The sequence below is a fragment of the Zalophus californianus genome, chromosome 7, assembly GCF_009762305.2.
Source record: "Zalophus californianus isolate mZalCal1 chromosome 7, mZalCal1.pri.v2, whole genome shotgun sequence".
Lineage (NCBI taxonomy): Eukaryota > Metazoa > Chordata > Mammalia > Carnivora > Otariidae > Zalophus > Zalophus californianus.
In genome coordinates, this window is record NC_045601.1 from 71695493 (window position 1) to 71718608 (window position 23116).

The 23116-nt window shown below is 40.9% G+C and overlaps 2 protein-coding genes across 3 annotated transcripts; both read right to left on the bottom strand.

The window, feature by feature from the left end:
* Nucleotides 1-564: 564 nt before the first annotated feature.
* On the bottom strand, nt 565-22019 carry C7H6orf163 (chromosome 7 C6orf163 homolog). 2 transcript variants are annotated; one of them, XM_027602962.1, is made up of 5 exons: nt 21618-22019; nt 17898-17992; nt 16203-16310; nt 10057-10259; nt 565-1068 (listed from the first exon to the last, which is right to left on the bottom strand). In XM_027602962.1, exons 1-5 carry the CDS (start codon nt 21763-21765, stop codon nt 633-635), a joined length of 990 nt encoding a protein of 329 aa, XP_027458763.1. In that variant the 5' UTR covers nt 21766-22019; the 3' UTR covers nt 565-632. The 2 variants fall into 2 exon arrangements, with proteins under 2 accessions (XP_027458763.1, XP_027458764.1); XM_027602963.1 differs by lacking the exon at nt 16203-16310.
* Nucleotides 6638-7832, bottom strand: LOC113927250 (delta(3,5)-Delta(2,4)-dienoyl-CoA isomerase, mitochondrial-like). The gene has a single exon (XM_035728627.1). It carries the CDS (start codon nt 7812-7814, stop codon nt 6828-6830), a length of 987 nt encoding a protein of 328 aa, XP_035584520.1. The 5' UTR covers nt 7815-7832; the 3' UTR covers nt 6638-6827.
* Nucleotides 22020-23116: the final 1097 nt, after the last annotated feature.

Genomic DNA, 23116 nt, shown 5'->3' on the forward strand with positions numbered 1-23116 from the left:
CAGTCTTCTGCATTTTAACCCAAAGAAGGTGGGTTCAGGGCGCTCCTGGGCTGGAGTATAAACACAAAACTCCCAATCCCTGAAGCAGGAGACTGCCCTCTAAAGGCATATTTTTTCTTTCACAACTGGCCAGTATAAATGAGTCCTCTCTGAATTACTTTATATAGAATTCCCAGAATTTAAATTTTATCCTATTGAATTAGAAGGAAATTACTTTTTTCCTACAATGCTATTGCACTTCACCAAATATTAATCTTTACTGGAAATTAGCACACCTCTCCACAATGGGAACATACTAAAAACATGTCCCTTTACTTGTAACTGCAACAAACACTAAAATAATTACATGTCTGATGTAGACATGAACAAAGCCAGGTACAGAAGTTTGAACTTCTTCCAAGAAACCTTTTCCCCTCCTACTTAGTTTTGTTCCCTCTCACTGTTTTCTCTCCTCAAACAGACTTAGAACCCAATGTACCTGGAATGTGCTTTTTGAATATTTTTGTTTTCCATCAAAATGCCTGCAGCCCAACAGTACCCTGTATATAACTGGGGATCAATAAATCGTTTTTGAGTTGATTTATTTAGTCTTGGAACATTGACATTTGTAGTGAAATTTCACTCAAAGATTTCTAATCGAGAGTTGTTTCTTTCTCCTGAATAACAAGACTGGAAGGTGTTTTCTTTCTTTCTGGCAGAATAAAATCTGCATGTCCTGGCGAAAGCTTAGGAAACGTATAATTGATGTATTTTTGAAATGCTTCCCTTGTTTCCTGTAATTCCTCCTCCAGGAAATCTTTCCAATTTGTCATAATGCCTAGTTGTTTCGCTATGGACAGCAGCTCCCCCTCGGTGTTAACCAGTTTATCCATCACATTTCCAAGCGTGGCCTGATGTGTCTTCTCTGCTTCTCGAAGCACTTCCTGGACCTCTTCTTGCTTCTGCCTCTGAGCCATGCAATAGTACACATTCATTTCATGTTCTTTTTCTTTGATCATTTGGTTCACACTCTTGCTCTGATCCTTCATAACTGTTATACCAGTATTCAAAATTTCCTCCATGGCTTTTCTACAAAAGATAGGGATTTATAAGTTAGATGGGTTAGCCACTAAAAACAAAAAGATGTTGTCTTTTGCCTCAGATGTATGAGAAACTGTTGCATTGTTTAGATGAGCCATCAGTCTGAGATAGGTGGGTAGAGATGAGCTTTTGGATTGCAGTAGCTGTTAACAATCCAAAAACATTTTTCAAGCAGGGAGACTGCCCACTGACTTCCCTGATGGGGACTAGGGTGAGGCCTACTAGCCTAGTGTCTGATGGTAATTTTAGGGACCTGAGTCCTCTGTGGCCAGAAAAATATGAATGCAATGTGATTAAAAATGAAGAAATAGGGTCAGAGTTCTAAACCCCTAGAGAAAGTATTTCTGTGTATCAATCCAGCTACTTCCCTTTAGCCAGAGGGGAGGAAATTGTACTCACAGTTTTATCTGAACAATACTCTGATAGCCACCTCAAACCTTTTGGTCTCAAAACCCCTTTTCACTCTTAAAATGACCAAGGAACCCAAACAACTTTTGTTTGTATGGGTGACATCTAGTGACACTGATGGTATTAGAATTAAAAGTGAGACATTAAAAAAATATTTATACATTTATGTAAGGTATGATTAAATCTATGAAATATTAAACGTAATTAACTTTTATGAAAAATACGTTTTCCAAATTAAAAAATTTTGGTGAGAAAAGTGGTATACTTTCACATTTTTTGCAAAACTCTTGATTTGTCTGGCTTAACAGAAAAAAAGATGGATTTTTTCATATTGTTTCAATCTGTTGTGCCATCACACATCATAAAACTCTGGAAAATAGTACTCTGTACCCATGAGATAATGAGAGTGAAAAGGCAAATAATATCTTCATATTATTAAAATAGCTTTGACCTCAGGGCCCCCCCTGAAAGGGTCTCAGGGACACTGAGCATTCCTTGGACTACACTTGGAGAACCACTGCTGAATGAGTTCACAGACCTCTGGTTGTAATGTATGAAATTATATGTAATTTATAGCAGCCAACTGTTTTGAATTCTTACCATGTCCCAGGCAAGTAAGTGGATGAGCATCCCACGTATACATTAGCTTAATGTTTCCTCAAAACGAGTCCATGAGGTGGGTTTATGATTCTGCCTATTTTACCGATGAAGAGACTGAGACTCACAAAGGTTAAGTGACTTGCCCTATTTCACTTTATCAGTACAAGTGGCAAAATGAGCAACCCAGGCAGTCTGAGTCCAGGTCAAAAGCTTTTAGCCACTGTAATGCACTTTTTTGGTGGACATCTCTGCTTAACCTAGTTTCAAGACCTCCCAAGAGGTCTTGAGAATAAAACCTCCCCAAGATTTGAGAATAAAATAACTTATAAATGTTGATTCAAATACTTATGATTGTTCCTGAAAATCCTCCCCCTCTGCCTCCGGGTCTATTACGATCTTCCCAAGACTTAGCACCTGTCCTATCTCCTAACTTCTAACCTCCAAGATGCAATTCTCTCATTATCTCCGATTCTTTCAACTTGACTTTCAAATGTGATGAACTTCCCTAATCATGAGGTAAACATCAGTTGTCCTTAGCCTCTGTGGCTGCTATGCAATATTTCTCTCCTTCCTTTTCCCACCAATCAGGCTACATCTATGACTAATAACAAGGGTTAACATTTAACTGAGTACTTACTGTGTCCCAGGGACTGTGCTAAGCATTTGACATGCATTACATCTCATTTAATTTTCACAATAACTGAAGATGGTACAATTTTTATTTATTAGCTCTTATTATTCCCATGTAACAGGGGAGGAAATTGAGGCTTAGGGAGATTTAGTTATTGTTCAGTGACACAACTGAGCAAGTGGGAAAGTTCCTGCCCTTAACCATTACCTGCTGCAATAGCGTGAGAGATCGTTATACATTTTTTATTGGGAGAACAACACAATGAAAGTAATTGTGTTTTAGAATGTTATTCTGGTAATAGCGGTTAAACTGAAAAGTAACGAGGTGAAGTAGAGATATGAATTGGTACTATTTTGCAACATTCTGGGTGTGCAATGATTAGGGTCTGAATTAATGATGAAAAAGAGAGGGGTAGGTAGAGGGAGAGAAAAGAATAAGTCCAAGAAATATTACAAAGCCATAAGTGCCAGAATTTGTGTTGGCTAGGATAAAGGGGAGGCAGAAAGAAGAGGAATCAAGACTAACTTCTCGATTCTCAGCCTGGGTCACAGGAGAATGGAGGTACTATCAGTAGAAATCACACTGTGGGTAGAGCCGGGAGTGAGCCTCTACACACCCTGAGGATTTAGTCTGATGTGTTATAGAATCTTCAGGATATTGGAGAGTCTGTAAAGGTGGCAACCAGGGACACTGGTGCTTTGATTAGAAGGAACTGAAAGGAAGCTTCCTTGAGTCTGCCTCAAAAGTCTCCACAGGGGAAGTGGTGCTCCTTCTCGGGAATCACAGCTCTGTCCCATGCAGGTGTGAGCTTCCTGCTGGCTTCGCCTGGCTTTCTCCAGGCCCACACAGAGGATGTGTTGATCTGTGGGGCCAACTAGAAGACTCCACCAGAGCTGGTCCTAGGTAAAACTGCTCAAATAAGGTGCATCTTAGATGACTCCAGCTTCCACCCTCTACAACAGTACCCCCCCACCGCCGCCCCGGCCCTTAAAACACCTTGCTCTCAAGGTCTGTTCTCACTAAAGGGATCTGTTACTTTTTGGGATGTCCCTTCCAACTCCTCCCAGCCGGCATTAGAGCCAAATTTTTGATCCTGTGGGATTCACTCCTTTTGGTTTAAGGTCAGAGTATCTCTGATCTTTATTCTGATAATTTCCTAGAAATCATGGAATTGAAGCCAGGAGAAAAGTGGGTGCAGGGCATGGAAAACTGGTCTGGAGTACCCATTCAGCTTTCTATCTCCCTTGTCTGGCATGGTGCCTGGTGTGTGTACAACAGGTAACCAATAAATGGGTGAATGAATGGGTAGTATAGATGTAGTTCTCTCCAATACATTTTTTATGCCAAATAATACTAATTTAAAAACAGCTTAATTACAGCATTATCAGCCTGAAACAATTCATGCTTAAAAAGGATTCCTAGCGGGCACCTGGGTGGCTCAGTTGGTTAAGCGACTGCCTTCGGCTCAGGTCATGATCCCGGAGTCCTGGGATCGAGTCCCACATCGGGCTCCCTGCTCAGCAGGGAGTCTGCTTCTCCCTCTGACCCTCTTCCCTCTCATGCTTTCTATCTCTCATTCTCTCTCTCTCTAATAAATAAATTAAAAAATTTTAAAAAAAACAACAACAAAAAAGGATTCTTAGCATAAGCAAAATATTCATCATAAAAAACAGTCACTTCTTGTGGTATCTCTAAAATATTTTTTGATTTATACAAATTACCCACAATTTTTTTTCCTCAAAAGAGGGCCTAGAAATCATATCATATGAGGAAGGACTAAAGGAACTATTTAGTACTTTTTTTTTTTCTTTTCTCCTCCGAGAGTCTTCCTCTCTTCTCAAATATCTGGAGGATCACTATGCATCGGGGTCGGGGGAGGCAGAACTGGAAGCCAAGTGTGGATGTGAGGACGAGACCCAACACATTCTGGATCCACATTAGGAAGCACATGACAAGTAGAGGCATTCAGCATTTTAACCAACCACTTCAACCAGCTGTAAAATTCCTGGAACAGAAGCACTCAGGAGGCTCACCAATGCTCGGCGGGCATCCAACAGAAGGAACAGCAGGTTCAATGGCCTCCAATGCCCCTTCTGACATGATGCGAACGTTTATGCTTCCTTCTGTAAGTGGTGAGATCTATCTGCCATCTCTCACTTTATGAGGCTCTAATCTTGGGATTTCAAAATTACACACCATATTTATATGTGCAGTGCTGGCCACAAATTGAACTTTTTTGAATAATTTTAGTGTGTGTCCATATATATCCATAGGATTCAGTCTGCTATTTTAATAAAATGGGTGCTCAGAGAAGAAAAATAGATTAGTAAATAAAAATAGAATCTAATATATAATAATTCAACCTCATTAGGCCTTGAGGAAAAAAATAAAGCATGGAAAACCATACCAGCAACTGATTTGTGCTTTGCTCTTGAGGGACTCTCTTAGCTCTCTCTCTCTCTCTCTCTCTCTCTCTCGCTGTGTTTGGGAGGTTACTGAAATGATTCAAGATACACTGCTCACAGGTTTAAAGAATAATATCTGGCTGTTCCTTCCCTTCTACCTATTAAGTGAAGTTTTCATTTTCCCCATAAATGTTGCTAAGAGCATACTTCTTAATCTCCTTTCTATGTCCATCAGTAAAAGTCTTGGTTCTTAAGACAGTAAGAACCAATACTTCATTTCTCCATTTCTTCAATTCCTAAATTATAAAAGAATTTGTTCCCAAAATTCATTTGTACATTAAGTATTTAGAGTGATATTAAGCATTTGCCTGATAAGCCCACAGTAAACTATTAATCCATTTTTCACTTGAACTATAGCACTGCTAGCACTATTTTATTTTTTTTAAGATTTTATTCATTTATTTGACAGAGAGAGAGCGCGAGCACAAGCAGGCGGAGTGGCAGGCAGAGGGAGAGGTAGAAGCAGACTCCCCACCGAGCAGGGAGCCCGATGCGGGGCTTGATCCCAGGACTCTGGGATAATGACCTGAGCTGAAGGCAGAAGCTTAACCGACTGAGACACCCAGGCACCCCGGTAGCACTATTTTAATTGGTTATAACCACTGTGTTTGAAGGAAAATATATTCTGACTTTCCACCTAAGAAACGGAGAACTTACTGCACCCCAAACTGAGGTGACAGGCATTGTATAGATTTGGTAGGGGGACATCTCCAGAGGCCACCCCTTAGTGGTGCATCTATATCTCAGGGCCATTCATATTCTTGACCTTCCCTTGGTTCTGCCTCATTACACTATCCACCTTCCCCTCTACATGTTTGTTCATGCTGTTCTCACTCTTTCCAGTCTTTCACAAATAGGACCTCCTTCCTTCTCTCTAAGGCCCAAGCCAAGACTAACTGCCTCCAACAAACCCAGCTCACCACATAGCCCACACACTTGTTGCTTGATCTTTTCAGGACTTTCCCAGCACTTAGTGTTCTTTGTACCTGTCCATCTAGCCTTGGTCTATGGGGCAGCCATGCTTTAGTTACCACACATGTTGAGGAAACAACCTTATTTCCTTGCAGCAGAACTCAGGACCACATCCATAGAAGGCGTTGGTGAAATGAGCAGGATAGTGTAATGGAAGGTCATAAACTTTGGTATGGTATAGACCAGGGTTCACATGGGGCCCTGTCACCTCTTCTCTGTGACCTTTGGCAGGTTGCTCAATGTCTCTCTTAAGACTCAGGGACTTCATCTGAAGATATGGAGGATGATGGAATCCCTCAGGAAGGGATATGAAAATTCAGTGAGAAGCACACAAAGGGCCTTGCATGTGCTGCATGTTAAATAAAGCGTAGCTATCATTAGCAATTATAGACATGAACACAAAAATTCCTGAGCAGTCACTTCATTCATGCCTTTGTCTTGGGCTAGAAAACACCTAGAACCTTTTTTTTTTTTTTTTTTTTGCATTAAGTTGCTTTATTGTTCGGGTGAAGATAAGGCCCTGAGCATGAGGAAATCAGGGTTATAAGGTTAGAAACGGGGGAGACCAAGGGAGAAAGCACCAGGCGACCATCTTTACTAATTCTCCTTCTCTATGGATGAGGAAATGGGCATGAGGTGGGGCAAGGCCAGGCCCTGGGCCTCAGCAGCTCTCAGAGCTTGGAGAAGGTGACGTTCTTCAGTTCCTGCTTGTCCATGGCAGCCTGGACAGACTTCACGATGTCCTGGGTTTGCAGCATGCTCATGTTCCAGGTGGCCATGTAGTTGAGGCCCTCAGCCACCGAATGGTTGCGGGAGTAAACCAGGCTGATCTTGGTGCTCTGCACTGCCACGGGGCTCTTGGTGGAAATCTCGGCCGCCAGGGTGAAGGCTGCATCAAGCATGCCCACCTTGTCTGGGAACACCCGGCTGACCAGCCCACTGCCCAGGGCCTCATCAGCCATCATTTTGCGGGAAGTGAAGGCCAGCTCGTTGACCAGGCTCTGGTTTCCGATAACTTTGGGCAGTCGCTGCAGCGTTCCCACATCAGCCACCAAACCTACGTCCACCTCCTTCACCTGGAATAAAGCATCCTGGGCACAGTACCGGATGTCACAAGCAGTGATGAGGTCCACGCCCGCACCAACGCAGGCCCCATGGACGGCGGCAATCACCGGCTTCGGACACTTCTCGATGACGCTGAAGGTCTCTTGGTATCTGCTGATGAGCCTACGGAGGTACCAGCTGATGCGGGCCACATCATCTCCATGGGGCTGAAGGATTTCTGAAGCGATGTCCGTAAGGTCAATACCTGCAGTGAACAGTTTTCCTGCACCAGAGATCACCACAGCCCGACAGTCAGGGTCTTGTGCTATCTTGTTGAAGCACTCCACCATCTCTCTCCAGAAGGCTCTGTTCATGGCATTCCTCTTCTCAGGCCGGTTTAGCTGCACATGCAGGATGTGTTTCTGAGCAACTGTCACCTGAAGGGACTCATAGCTATGGTCTGGCGTTTCTCTGGGGGCTGCTGTGGAAGCCTCATCTTGAGCAGTGGAGCTCATGGGGCAAAGGCTAAGGCTGAGACCCTGGGGCGTGGGAGCCATCACTCGCCGTATCAGCAGGTTCCGGAGACTGCGAGAAGCCGCCAATGTTGCCGCCATCGCAAACTAGTAGGTAGGAGGACTCCCTAGAACCTTTCTAAGCAAAACTTGCCTGCTTGCTCTCTTCCCTCCCTCTCCCGCTTCTCCTTCCCTCCTTCCCTCCCTTCCTTCTTTCCTTCCAGAAAGAGTACAGTGTTTCCTAGATAATCTATTTAGAATCTAATCACGCCAGTCCACAAAATGTTTTCTGTGAATTTGCATATTTGTCATAACATGTAAATGTTCTGAATCCTTAATTCCTCAGTGGAAGTTTATAGTCAAATAAAAGATCTACAGTCAAATTCTAAAGAGTGGTCCTTCTCCATATATTCATTTCTGCAAATGCTCTAAAGAACACTGGAGGGGCGCCTGGGTGGCTCAGTCGTCAAGCGTCTGCCTTCGGCTCAGGTCATGATCCCGGGGTCCTGGGATCGAGCCCCGCATCCGGCTCCCTGCTCTGCGGGAAGCCTGCTTCTCCCTCTCCCTCTCCCCCTGCTGTGTTCCCTCTCTCGCTGTGTCTCTGTCAAATAAACAAAATCTTAAAAAAATAAAAAATAAGTAAATTTCCACCTAGAAAAGTACTAGACATTTGTTTAAAAAAAAAAAAGAACACTGGAATCCAGCAATGTCTAGAAATAAGACCTGATGTGCGGCAGAGTGGGTTCAGCTAATTGGAACAAATTCGAACCTTTGTTTAATAAATATTTAATGCATGCATACCATGTGCCAGGCTCTCTTCCAGGCATTTGGAATACATCAATGGACAAAATGGACGTTCTAGTTGGATATCCTTAAACAACAGACATAGCAGTTCCCTAATTTTAGTCAATTCATTTAATAAAAGGCAGCCATTGAAAATCTTCTATTCAACCCTCACAGAGGGAAGGGCCAGTGGTGGGGTGTGGGGATGGTGAAAGCAGCAGAGTGAGGGAAAGAGCAGACACTGTAAGTGTGTGAGGAGTAGACCCAGAAGCTCCTACAGGTGAGGCAGAGTTCCTGCAGATGGAGGGCGGGGAGAGGGGAGAGGGGTACCACCTTTCACTGCATTGGACTACAACTCATTTGGGCATTACCACCTTCTCTAACTTTCTCCCAGAATTCTCTTTCACCTCCCTTTTCCATCTCAACAATGATTTATAGCCTGTGCCTGAAGGAAGGTACCACTGAAACAAACAGTCACAGCTGCAGCCCTCACTCTTATTTATCTGCAAAATAAACATCGTACAGGATTTGACCCTTGGTCCTGTTCTAAATAGTTCTAACAAAGAAGATTTTACCCATTAATCACAAACAGATTTGTTCCTTAAGTCAAAGAGCAAAGCAAAAGAGACAAGTCCTAGACTAGAAGGCCAAACACAGAGGTTTCAGTCTTGGTTCTGCTGCTGAAGCTGCATGATCTTAGGTCACGCAGGTCACTTAATAGCTGGAAACTGGTTTTCTCTTGGTTCCAATAATCACTAGGGATCCTGACTGCTGTCCTGTAAAAATTGGCCAATTCCATCAAATGTTCATTGCCTACGTAAAAATGGTTACTTTGGTATTGTTTAAAAAAAGTGATCTGATTTGTGTAGAAATTATTTGTGATCATGTACAAATATAAAGCTGTAATGACATCAAAAGGGCATGGAAGGACAAGGGCCCCATTATTTAAAAATGAATGTCTCTGGGAGACAGGGAAGGCAGGGAAGCAGTGAGTCAGGACTTAGCAAGTTTTGCCCTATATATTTCCAAAGTGTCCATTTCATTTACAGCATGTATTACTTGTGTAATAAGGAAAAGACCAAAAGTAACACATCCATGCTGGTGATATGATATCAGCTAGTGAATGTGAAGATTGACTTTTATGTGTTTATGGGGAAATATTTCCTGATTCCTCTCCTCAGCCTCTTAAAGCTGGAGATACAGAACGCAAAGCACATTACTTAGGATGGTAGTTATCTCTTGAGAGTGGGGAGAGGAAGGAAATGTGATTGAGGAAGTGTCATGGGAGCGTCAGAAGTGTTAGCAATTTTCAATCTCTTCAGATGAGTGGTAGGTCTTTGAATATTCATGGTATTTTTTCTTTAAACCACACACACACACACATACACATACATTCTACAATATATTACATATTGTTCTCTATGTTTGAAATATTTCATAATAAAAATATAAAAACACAGAACCGGGGAAATATCCACCTATGTGCCTCAACCTTATCCCTTGCTCCAAGTTGATTTGGCCAGAGTAAGATACTGATTTGCAAAAGTGTTCTCTGGAATACCTTTTCTGGGCCTGGATTGCTTCTTGGGCCATCTGTCTCTCTTCAGCCCTGGCCTTCTCCACAGCCTGGACCTTCTCCCTGTGGCACTCCATCATAATCCTTTGGATTCTATGTACCATGCGTTGTTCTGCGGCCAAGTGTTCTCTCTGTAGTTCATCTTCCATGTTTTGGTGCACCTCAATCTTGCTTTTGGCTGCCATTTCCTTAAGCAACAGTTAAATAGGTTTAGATGTTATAGCTTTTATTTATTTATTTATTTATTTATTTTTATTTAAAAAAAATATATATTTTTCTTTTTCTTTTTTAAGCGTGGAGCCCAACCCAGTGCTTGAACTTATAACCCTGAGATCAAGGGTCAGATGCTTAACTGACTGAGCTACCCAGGTGCCCTTATAGCTTTGGTGTTTAAAAATGTACACTTGGGGCGCCTGGGTGGCTCAGTCGTTAAGCATCTGCCTTCGGCTCAGGTCATGATCCCTCGATCCTGGGATGGAGCCCCACGTAGGGCTCCCTGCTTGGCGGGAAGCCTGCTTCTCCCTCTCCCGCTCCCCCTGTCTGTGTTTCTTCTCTCACTATGTTTCTCTCTGTCAAATAAATAAATAAATAAATAAATAAATAAATAAATAAATAAAAATGTACACTAGAAGGTCCTGAGTCAGTCTCAGTCTCATAAAAATGCATATTAAAAGGTTATTCAAATTTATTTATTTTTATTTATTTTTTATTTTTTTTAAAGATTTTATTTATTTATTTGAGAGAGAGAGAATGAGAGATAGAGAGCACAAGGGGGAAGAGGGTCAGAGGGAGAAGCAGACTCCCTGCTGAGCAGGGAGTCCGATGTGGGACTCGATCCCAGGACTCCACGATCATGACCTGAGCCGAAGGCAGTTGCTTAACCAACTGAGCCACCCAGGCGCCCAAAAGGTTATTCGAATTTAACCCAATGGAATGTGCATTTTTGAACACTGATGATTTAAAAGAAGAGTATGGGGGGCGTCTGGGGGGCTTAACCGGTTAAGTATCCGACTCTTGATTTCAGCTCAGGTCATGATCTCAGGGTCGTGAGATAGAGCCCCGCCTTGGGCTCCACGTTGGGCATGGAGCCTGCTTAAAACTCTCTCTCTCCCTCCAGCTTTCTCTCTCTCTCAAAAAAATAAATAAAAAGAAGACTGTGTATAATATGGAAAACTTTCATTTATACAATGCTAATACCAGAAATGTTGCAAACCACAGAGCATAAATATTTATATAAGTAATATTGGAATATTCCCTAATATGCAAAAAGGGAAAATAGGTCTTTTTTTCCTTGATTGTCCAAATGTTCTATAGTGTCATGTTATCTTTATACATAATTAGAGATACATAATATGATTCTCCTTTAGGAAGTCAATCCTGGAAAATGACAGAAATAATGACTATGACTCCTAAGTGTCTCCTGGGTAGGAGGGAACCTGAAGCTCAGACAGCTAACAGTTGCCCATTATTGTAGTCACAGAAGCTTGTCTGTCTGTCCTCTTGCCATCTGAGCATTCCAGCTCATTAGCATTGAGGGGCCCTTTCTCCTTCACCAAGAGGACAGGAACAAGTGCTCCATTACTCCAGGGTAGAAGGACCTGTAGATGCCTTTGGCCAAGTAAAGGGAGGAAGCACTAGTCAAAGCAAGACTCAAGAAAAACAGATTCTCAAGGAAAACCCTGTAACCATTTTGGAAATGCCTACAGACTGCCATGTGCCAGGCACTGTGCTAGGCTCACGTAATACAAACACAAGAAGGCTGGGATCCTCCTCCTCAAGAAACCAGCAACTTAGTCGTGCAATGAGTGTTTTAGTAGAAATGCAAGAAAGGAGGAACAATGAATTCTGCCTAGAGTTTCAAAACTTTCATTTAAAAGTAAATTTTTACCTCTATTTTAGGGATAACAAGAGAGCATAAAGAAATAAGTTATTTCACATAGTGAGTCAGTGGAAGAACTAGGAACAGAAACAGGATTCTCAATGCCAGTTTCTTGCTTCATTGCTGGCTGTGATGCTAGGGTCTTTCTAGAGATTCATCAATTTATTTTCATTCCAGAAATGCTGTACAATCCTCTAATCACAGTGAACATGTCTGCTTGCTTTCTCTTTCTTTTGAACTCTATGTCTCAATAGAAGCTGAAACCACTTTAGCTTTTTAGAAAAAAAGTATTTTAACAATTAAAATATTTGTTAGACTTCAGTTTTTTCAAGAGAAAGAAAGTTTTCGACTTCTCACTTTGGCTACTCCAAGGGTGACAATTTTAAAAAAGGAATAAAACAACAAAAGCAACTTTAAGAATCTCTCCAGAGTGGCCTCAGTTCACGTATTTAGCAAGAAATGTTAAGGAAAACACTGGCTGTTTAGAAAGGCCAGCTAGGTTTTCCATATGCAGAAGGCTTTGCCTCTGAGAGGACTAGAACTTTTTGACGATAAAACATTTTGCATGGAAATATTTCTAAACATCTTTAACATTTATCTTACTTCATAAAAAAGAGTATAGTGAACATACTTTAACCTTTCGTGATGATCCAGGCTGGTAATAAAACAGAATGATTGTATTAAGCTAAATATACTACACTTAGTAATTGTTCAAGTTATTATAGGGTACTTGTCTCTGTTATAAATGACCCAAAACTACTTTGCTTTTTGAGATCTGATATCTGGTTTTTAAAATTTTTCTTATTCTTCACATGCTATTGTGCTGAGGACCCTCTGTTCTCATGCTGTCTGTAAGCTCCTTTTTGTTATTTCTAGTTTTTGGCATTTAATCTATTTTGGATTTGTGACACTGAGCAGCCACATCTGTTGGGTTCAGGCTGTCAAGTAAGTGTAAATAACATTTGAGTGGGGAATGGAAGGGTTCTGCTGTGAGTAATAAGCCTGAGTTTCTGTCTTGTAGTCAGAGGCCTTTATTTAAATTCTTCAGGGATATTTTAAATTATTTCTGGGTTTTCAAGTATATTCTCAGTAATTGAGACTGCTGAATGATTGAGCTTTAGATAGATGAAGTAGTATCATAAAATATTTCTATTTGAATCACAGAATTTAAAAATGACACCCCAGCCCTTTATTTTGGCTGGGTTCTGAACTGGGATTCAAAGAATTAAACCAAGTCCTTCTTTTATGCAATGATGTATTAAAAGCAAAATCATTTTCCTGCCTCACAAAGTATGTGGAATATATATTTAAAGTTACAAAAATAATTCAATGACTGACTCTTTGGCAATGTTCTTATTCAGTGGAAAGTCTCCCAGTTAAATTACTTTTACTGAAATACATTTTGAGTAAATCAGTTCATATATTGAGATATTATAAGAAACAGCCTCATGAAATCCATCATATTTACTGCATTGATGTGTGACAGACATTTATGACACAATGTCTCCCTTAGGAGAAGTTTCTCTCAGCTATCACATGTAGGAATATCTGGGCCTCTCTGAGTATCTCATTTATTTTTGCCTTATGGACATGGTGACTCATGGCATTTTCCTTTTTGCACTGACTGTCAGAAAGTTCAAGGCCCAAATAGTGATAATTGTATAGGAACGCATGCATATATACAATTTTAAGTTTTTAATTCACTTCTGCCTTCATTATATTTTCTACTCTAATTTTCCCTCAGCTTCCATTTTATCATTTGCTCTTCAATATTATTGTATTTGAAAAAGTTAATATAAACATCTTTTCAAAATACTACCTACCTGCCCATTGGATAAGATCTTGAAATTTTGTTTAACGGCAAGCATCTGAGACTTTTGCCAAATTCTTAATATCATAAAATAGTAATCAATACCTGGTGAGATCTACATATCTGAATTTAATGGTATTTGGTTTTAGAATAGCTTGGTTTCTGCTCTACATACTGGCAATCTCAAACTGTAATACATGTGAGAATCAGATGGGCTGCTGATTAAAAACCTTGCCCCTGACTGTGTAGGTCAGGTGGGGTCTGGGAATCTGCATGTTAAGCTCCCAGGTGAGTAGATTCTAAAGCAGGTTGTTCATAGACACCACTTGAGAAGCAATAATGATGTGTATGTCTGGGTATCCTATGTTGAAATAATCCTATGCATCCCTCTTAGACAAATCACTCCTCATTACACTAATAATATCCCTGTATGCCCAGGTGGCTCAGTTGGTTAAGCGTCTGCCTTCAGCTCAGGTTGGGATTGAGTCCCGTGTCAGGCTCCCTGCCCAGAGGGGAGTCTGCTTCTCCTTCTCCCTCTGCCCGTCCCCGCACTTATTCTCTCTCTCTCTCATAAATAAATAAATAAATAAATAAATAAATAAATAAATAAATAAATAAATAAATAAATAAATAAATAAATAAATAAATAAAATCAATCTTTAAAAAATATGTCCCTGAGATGGTAGTATAAATGTGAATTCCCAAACCCTAGACAAATATTTCAGAAAGGTCAACCTCCTTCTAACTTTTCCTCTTTACATTTTCTTAGGACTTCTACTTCAGCACTCAGTGTATCAACTCCACCCAAAGACTATAGGGAGTACAGTCAAATGTGAACTCCTTGGAACTGGCATCACAGCTTGGTCATCCTTGTATTTTCAGAACCCAACACCAGGAGTGATGTTCAAAATGTGTATCCTCTGGCTGCAGCAATGGGGCAGGGGCCTTTAAAGGGTTGCCCCTTTACACTGCTGGATGGGGGGAGGTCTTGGAGTCTGGGGGAGTGGCCAGGGTGACTGAAAGGTGGTTATCTATCAACTAATAGAGAAGTATTTAAATACTTATGGCCATACCGGCAGATGCCAGTGGTGCAGCAGGCCCACGTAGATGTGCTATAAATGCTCTTCATTTTTTGAACTAAAATAGGGAATGGGCAGTGAACCCCTGCAGCCAACTTCTCGGCGACCATGGCCACTGAAGCCAAACAGGGAGGATCCCACTACCCTTCCTAAAGGGAACCCTGGGGCAGAGCTCCCTTTCCTGCCAACAAGTTTCCTGAAGACAAGGACAGTCCATTTAATCTCATCTAATATCCACCTGATATATGGTAGGTGCTCATTACCAAAACAATGAATAAATGGGCCGGTGGTCACTGAACTGTTTATTAGTTCTGTTCTTATTAAGTTAGGCCGAATCTGGGGCCAGACTTCTGCCAGCTTCCCTCCAGCCTCTGCCCATGAATCATCACAGCTACGCCACGTCTTGCCCTGTCCCTCCCGTGGCGGACATGAGAAAACAGTTCTATATCCTTTTCCTTTGATCAGACTTGGTAACTGAGGTACTGAACTAAATAATGAATTCCTGCACCTCTGCCTGGAAAGTTGGCCAGCTACCTACAAGTTCTGGGTTAGAAAGAGGACCCCTCATTTTATGACCTCTGGTGCTGCAGGAAGTACTTCCGTAACAGCTCAGAGTCCCTCCCCGCACTGCAGTAAATGCAAATTGAGGGGAGAGGAGGCAATCAAGAGAGCCTGGGAGAAGGAAAAGAAGACAGCCTACTTCCTTTGTTCGGCCACAAACCTGAACACTTGCTAAGTCAAGGCTCTGCGCTGGACACTGGGCTAGAGTGGGAATGAGAGAGACATGCCCTACTGGAGGCTACTGTCGTGTGCGAGGCAGAAGTAATCACGCAGTCTATTTAACTGCAATGCTGATGGGTGAGGACCGCTATAAAAGGCGACAGGGTGTCAAGGACAGTGCACGGTGGCAGGGCAGAGCTGATCAGGTAAAGCTTCCCTTGAGTAGTGATGTTTGAGCTAAAACCCTTGAAGTGGGGGAAGAACATTCTGGCAAAGACCCTGAGGTGGGAAGGAGGTGGTGCCTTCAGGTTTGAGGACCCAAAAAACAGCGGTGAGAGAGAAGGGCTGGGGCAAGAGACATGGGGGTAAAGCAGACGGGGTGGCTCCTTTGGGCCTTGAAACCCCATAAAGGTTTGGATTCATCACATCAGAGACCATGGGATTCTCCCACACCCATCCATCACTGCTGCCTCTCATCTGTGAGTTCAGCATCTCTTCTGTGAAAATCCTGGGTCTCCAGACCAACCTCCATGAAATACCCATCGAGGTTTTACATATTTTGTTTTTTCTCTTATTCCTTTGCCAGAGCTTTTTATTAACCTATGTACCCTTAAAAAGACAACAAACAAGTCATTATAAAAACCTGTAAATCTTTTTGGTGTGCCTCTTCCAGAATCTGAATATTAATTTTGTGTTGGTCATTTGCTTCTTCAAGTGCTTTCTCAATTGCTTGTTTTTGACGTTCATCAGCCTTTGAAAGAAACAGCCCATACTTATTAATACTTATATATTAATGTATAAACTTATATTAACAGAAAATTTTCATGTTTACTGAAAATTAGCAACCACCATGGGGCCCCTAATTACTTACTCTGTTCCCATCTCAAATCTCCCACAGCCAACTGGCTGCCTCAGCCAGAGATGCCCTAACACATTCCAACTGACGGCTAACATCACTGTTTTGTGAAATGCTAAAGAGAGTTTTACTATAAGTTGCTGGGTTGTCTTTTCTTTTTTTTTTTTAACTTTATTTATTTTTGACAGAGAGAGAGCACAGGGAGAAGCAGGCTTCCCACTGAGCAGGGAGCCCGATGCGGGGCTCGATCCCAGGGCCCTGAGATCATGACCTGAGCTGAAGGCAGACGCTTAACCGTCTGAGCCACCCAGGCACCCCTGGGTTGTCTTTTCTTTGGCACTTTATTTCTTGCTTGCTTATCAAAGTAATGTGTGCTCATTGCAGAAAATCTGGAAAATACAGAGAAGTGGAAAGATGCACAAAGCTAGACCTTGCTGAGAAACGCGGCTTAGCACCATCCCTGACCTCCTGAATCAAGCGTTCAGAAAGAGGTTTTATTATTTTATTTGAAGAGAATGCTCAGATCATTAGATATGCTGACACGCAAATTGTAGATTACTCATAAAAGCATTGCTTTGTATTAGGGTGTATAATTAATAGTTTGCAATTGATTTGAATTTTACCATTATTGATAAAGAGAGATGACTACTAAGACTTTTGTTCATATTACCCTTTGCACTTGGAGCATTTTGCACTTTCAAAGGACTCTAATACCAAACTTGTGCGGGCACAGATGCTGGACAATTCTAACACTCTTTGCTATGATGTCTATATTATAAAAGACACTGAGAAATAATGTTCCAAGCACTGTGTCTTGTCCTGCTCTCATGGAGCATTCATTCTCTTTGGGAAGTTGTTTACGTTATTCTATCTATGACTGGAAGGAGGAGGGGTTGGAGGATTGAGATTTTGCTTCAGTTAAGTGTCTGGGAACTGACTGTGAGTCCCAACACACTCAAATTGCCCCTACGACCCTCAGCAGTCATAGGGACAAGGTAAACAAGGACCTTGGAGAGAAAGGAGAGCAGGCCATAATACAGGATTTGGCAAAAACAGGCACTTGGTCAGGGGTGTTACAACACCACACAAATGGATGGTCTACATATGAAATAGTAAGTAATAATAAACAATTATTAACAAGGATGTCTTTTTTTTTTTTGTTTTAATCCAATGAGATTAAAGAGAGCAGGAGTCATCCACACAGAGGGGCAATTTAGAAGGAATGAAATCCCTAATGGTGTCTGCTTCTCACTAAAGTCCTCCTGTGTGCCAGACACATTATTTCAACTCTTTCAACAATCCTATAGAATCTTATCGTTCCTCTTTTACATTTGAAGAAGCTGAGACTGCAGAGTTGAAGAATTTGCCCAAGGTCCCACAGATAGCCAGGATTCAAAGTCAGTTCTGCCTATTGTTTTGGACAAATCCAAAAAGTGAAAGAACTGTAAAGATACATTTGGGTTGATATCCAACTTCTTTTACCTGAACCCATACGTCAGCTTCTGCTTTTGCAATACATTCTTTGAGTACTGCCTCTTGAAATTGCTCTTCTTTATTCAGAATATCTGCCCCGATATCTGTGTATTTGAGAAAAAACAATCACAAGAATCCACAGACTGTTTTTTCCTTTTCACTATCACCTAGTTACTTATTAATGTTCTCTAAAAGATATACCCTTTTAGATGTCAATCTTTTCTTTAAAGATACCGATGAAAGGGGTACGTTTTTCCCTAATTAGTGAGGAGGGAGCTCACAGCATCGTTGGGTCTGGAGACAGTCTGTTCCCTTCATCACACTCAGGAGACACAATAAGCAACTGGGGAAGTCAAGTGGCAGAAAAGAGCTCGAGCTGCGGTCCCAGAGCAGACCCGTGAGAGAACATTCAAGCGATGTTAGCACATTATCCTGCTCCCCACTCTGCCCTGATCTGGGTGCTGGCATTACCTCTTTCAGGGAAGGGGTAGCAGAATGCTCTCTTCACTCTGTTGCATGTTTTTCTTCATGTGTAAGTCTTCATAGGTTAGCTGCTTCAGTTGTGGAGTAAGGGGGTACCTGTTTAGTACTTCTCGGTCAATGACCTCAATTTAATTTCCACATGATAATATTCCCATAATAATAGCCTCCCTACTCGGACAAGAAAATAAAAGCCTAAAGAGGTTAGAGGGCTACACGGTACCAGATGGTTAGGGACAGAGCTAGATCTGCAGCTGAGCTCCATCTTCACCTGCAAGAGCGGACTGTCAGAGATGGCTCAGGACCTGTGTGCAGGCGACGAGCCTTTTCAGTGCTCGTGGCACAGTCATCTTTTCCCCACTCTAAACTCTTATACTACTTACTCTTCATTCCATTTATTTCTCACATCTTAGATTTGTTGAATTATTAACTTTTCAAGTGATTAGGTCTTGACGATCAACTTCTGAAAATTACAAAGCTTATCTTATATTGCGGTGTCTCTCTCCCAATGCCCAGCTTGGCAATAAGTACAGAGAAGCCATTGTGGACATAGGTGTCTGCCAACATCTCTGCTCTCCCTCTGGTTAACAGGACCCATTTCTCTCACTTCAGGTTGTTCTGGGGGGACTGGGGACTGCAAATCTCAGCAGCCAACCTGCTTCTCCCATCATATGGTCACCATCCTCCAGGCCATAATAGTTGGCCCAGGGTTGGGCACATGCTCCAGCCTGGCCAACCAGGCTTTTCTTTAGGATTTATATAAGGATGTAAGGAGAAAATACCTTTTTCCTCTGAGATTTCTAAGCTGGAGGTAATAGCCACTTAGAACAGTTTGCGACCACTTCTACTCTTTTCCCAACTGCTGGAGTAAGCCTGGCTGGTAGTAAACAACTGGGCCAACTCATTGAGAGCAGATGTGGATAGATTGAAAGCCCTGGTACCAGATCCCTCTTGGGTTTCTCTGTTAAAGGGTCAAGGAATTCTCTTTTATGCATAGTCTGAGTTGTGTTTCTGTCATCTGCAACTGCAAATCCATGTTTGATAGTATTAAAAGTCTTTGCTATTAGATTATTAGTGACTCTAAACACATAGGGCAGTGAATACTATAGTAGAGATGGACATATACTACATAGGCTCAACACTGTAGATACGATTATGAAAGATTTAGGAAGAAAGGGGACTAAGCATGGACCATCAAGGTATTAAACTTCATAAAAATGTGATACAACTGTGGGCTGCTAGTACTCCTTCTTATGCTTAAATTCCATTATTTGATATTAGTTGTTCTCAACCCTGATTGTACAACAGGATTCCTGCATAGCTTTAAAAAAATACTCAGGGAAAGACTAGTAATACAAAGAACAATGTGGTTGGATCTCAAGGGCATTATTAATTATAATGTCTAAAGTGAATGAAAAAATCCAATTTCAAAGAGTTACATACTATATGATTCTATTTATATAACATTCTCAAAGGGATAAGATTATAGTGATGGAGAACAGATTAGTGGTTGCCAGGGGTTCAGGGTAGGGTGTGTTAAGGGATAACACAAGGGAGTTCCTTTGTGGTGACAGAACAGTTCTCTGTCCTGGTTGTGGAGATGGTTACATAAGCCTACACATGTGATAAATTTTATAAAACTATACACCAAGAAAAAAAAATGCATGTAAGGTCTGCACCTGAGTTAACAGTATTATTCCAATACCAATTTCCTTGTTTTGACAATATACTAGCATTTTGTAAGATATCAATGAGAGAAACTGGAGGAGTATAAGGGAACTCTATTCTGTTTTTAAAACTTGTGAGTCTTAAACAATTTTCAAATAAAAAGCTATTAGAATATGAAACAAATATAAAAAAATAAAAACCAATACATGCTGAAGCCTGATTCTGAAGGTTCTAAGTTAGTGGGTCTGTGTTAAATTAACATTAAGTCCTATGACTCTGTATTTAGGTATTTGTAGTAAAAACAAATGTTTTAAAAGCTATGTGTGCTGAGGCACCTGTGTGGCTCAGTCGGTTGAGCGTCTGACTCTTGATCCCAGCTCAGGTCTTGATCTCAGGGTCGTGAGTTCAAGCCCCATGTTGGGTTCCATGTTGGGTGTGGAGCCTACTTAAAAAACCAAAACCCAAAAAACTACAAAAAATAAAAGCTGTGTACACTGCTAGCGTTGAGGACTACTGCCCTATGCAATATTCACTTAACGTTTATACATTCGCACATGCTCCTGAATTTACTTACAAAGAACAAAGAATTTTGACTCTTTCGACTTAAAATAGTCAATGACAAATACAGGTCACTGAATATAAAATATTAATTTCTAACTAGATTTAATTTATCCGCTTAATGTTTGGACTCAGATATCTCAGAAGGCATAAGGAATCAATCAATAAACACACATCTAAGAATGGATATCCACTGACCTGGGCGTAAGAAGTCAAATCACTTTAGACATTGTAATTAATAAGTCATACTAAACATGTACTGAAAGTTAAAATCAGTTTTGGTATTGATTATTTGTAGAGGATGATTCCAATTTGATCTCCCCTATACTGTAATGTTTTCAAGACATTCTCCGTTCTTTAGCTTCTCATATTTTCCAAGATCAGGAGTGAAATCAAATCACTAGTTTACCAGGTTACAGGAACAGAGCATCAAAGAAGTATTTTGAGAGTCCTTAGGAATACATTATAAGGTTCAAAGTTAGACTGCAAACTCTTATAGGAATAAGGAGAGAAGTAAACCTGTGATGACAATCTGATTTGCTTAGTCAGTAAATAGTCTCAAGTCATCTCCATGTTACCTACATTTATGTCACCAGCTACTAGTAAAGGTTATATTGTCACCCACTTATTAAGGTGTTACTTAGAGGTATTTCCTCTCCTATGTGTAAGGAAGGTGACCAAGTATGGGCAAGGGCAAAAAGAACTCCCATTTACTATTATGTGTCAACAAATATTTCATTAAAGCCTCATAACCAACCTGCAAATAGGGATTAACATCCCTATTTTGTATAGGATCCCTAATATCCCTATAAGGAAACAGATTGAGAGGCTAAGTGTACTGTCTAAGGCACACAACTGGTCAGTGGAGAAGCTAGATTTCAACCCATATTCTTCTGGTGCCAAACAGACACCCATGCAAGACAAGCAACTTTGATCAGAAGAGCTGATAAAAGTCTATATAGCAGAAAGAATGACACATAATGCTATCAAATATTAGAACAAAGGAAACGAGCATTCACTTACCCAGTATATCTTTGTGAGTGTAAAAGCGTGTCTTAAATGGCTTGTATTCATGGATCCGTTTGAAGGTTTTCCCAAAAGGGGCTGGTGGAATTATTTTATTACAAACAGCACAGCAAACAAAGCTTGTGTAATTCGGATTTCTGATCATAATTAAATTTTAGATGTCTTTTACTATGTGCAGTTAAATTACTCTTATGATAAAAAAAAGTTTGAAGAAAAAGCTAGAAGTTTAAGAAAGCTGGAAGAGGTTCAAGGCTTTAGGACAATGTTAGAGGCTGGTAAGAATAAAATGATTCGCCATCATTAGGTAGTGGTTATGTGCCTAATGGCAAAGAATGGTACTGAAAGGCTTTGCCATATAAAGTATGGGCACTGGATTTGGGAAGATCTAAGCAGTGGCTCTCCTCCAGACTCTAGCATTAAATTGTTAATTTACTTGGCAACTGTTGCTAGGTAAGACAAGCTTTGCTCATAAAAGCAACTAGAAATAATAACCAAAGGAGCATGTTATAGCCATTCATTTCCCAGATACCCTCTGTACGAGTTTCCTTTTGCTGCTATAACAAATTACCACACATTTAGTGATTTAAAACAACACAAATTTATTCTCTTGCAATTCTGGAGGTCAGAAATCCAAAATGAGTCTTAGGAGGCTAAAATCAAGGTGTTAACAGGGTGGTTCCTTCTGGAGGATTTAGGGGAGAGTCTTTTCTTGCCTTTTTCATCCTCCAGAGGCCACCAAATTCCCTGGCTCATAGTCTCACATCACGTAGCCTTTTCTACCCCTGTGTGCGTGGTGACATTGCTTCTTCCTCTGATCTTCAGCCTCCTTCTTACAAGTATCTCTGTGACTGTCAGGCCCATATGGATAATAAAGGATAACTTGCTCATCTCAAAATCCCTAACTTGATCATATCTGCAAACTCCCTTCTGCCATATAAGGTAACATTCACAGGTTCTAGGAATTAGAATCTGAACATCTTTGGGGGTGGGGTGGGACAGGGGAATCATTACTGAGCCAACCACACTTTTTCTCTGTTCTTTTCTTTTCTCCCCTTTCTTCCGTCCTTCCCTCCTTTCCACACTTTCTTTTAAATGGTTTATTTAAAGAATTGATTTCTTTTAGGCCAGAAAAGGAGAGAACTTAATTTTTTTCAGGTTATCTATAAATGTGATGTTTCAGTGTCATGGTAATAAAACTAGGAAACATCACAGTATCTTAAAGGAAAAATTACTTTCCTTTAGTCAGAACTCAAAATTAATAAGCCTGGTTTTTAAAATCACATAGTTAAGTAATTTATTGTCCTTGTTTTAAAATGGAAAGTCCTGCATCCCATGAACCACCTCCATGCCTGAAAAACTAGGAAAGATTGGTCACCCTAGGGAGGATAAGGCTACAAACCAATAAATAACTTCACTGTTTATTCATGAAATTCTTTTTTTTTTTTAAGATTTTATTTATTTATTTGACAGAGACAGGGAGAGAGGGAACACAAGCA

Bases quoted from the DNA above. Each gene is read 5' to 3' on its own strand.
- LOC113927250 (XM_035728627.1), bottom strand. From the start codon at position 7,814: ATGGCGGCAACATTGGCGGCTTCTCGCAGTCTCCGGAACCTGCTGATA.
- C7H6orf163 (XM_027602962.1), bottom strand. From the start codon at position 21,765: ATGATCAGAAATCCGAATTACACAAGCTTTGTTTGCTGTGCTGTTTGT. The intron at 10,260-16,202 runs GTTTTTATAATG...CTGTTGCTTAAG, and splicing joins CACACCAAAAAGATTTACAG to GAAATGGCAGCCAAAAGCAA. The intron at 1,069-10,056 runs GTATTCCAGAGA...TATCTTTTGTAG, and splicing joins GCAATCCAGGCCCAGAAAAG to AAAAGCCATGGAGGAAATTT.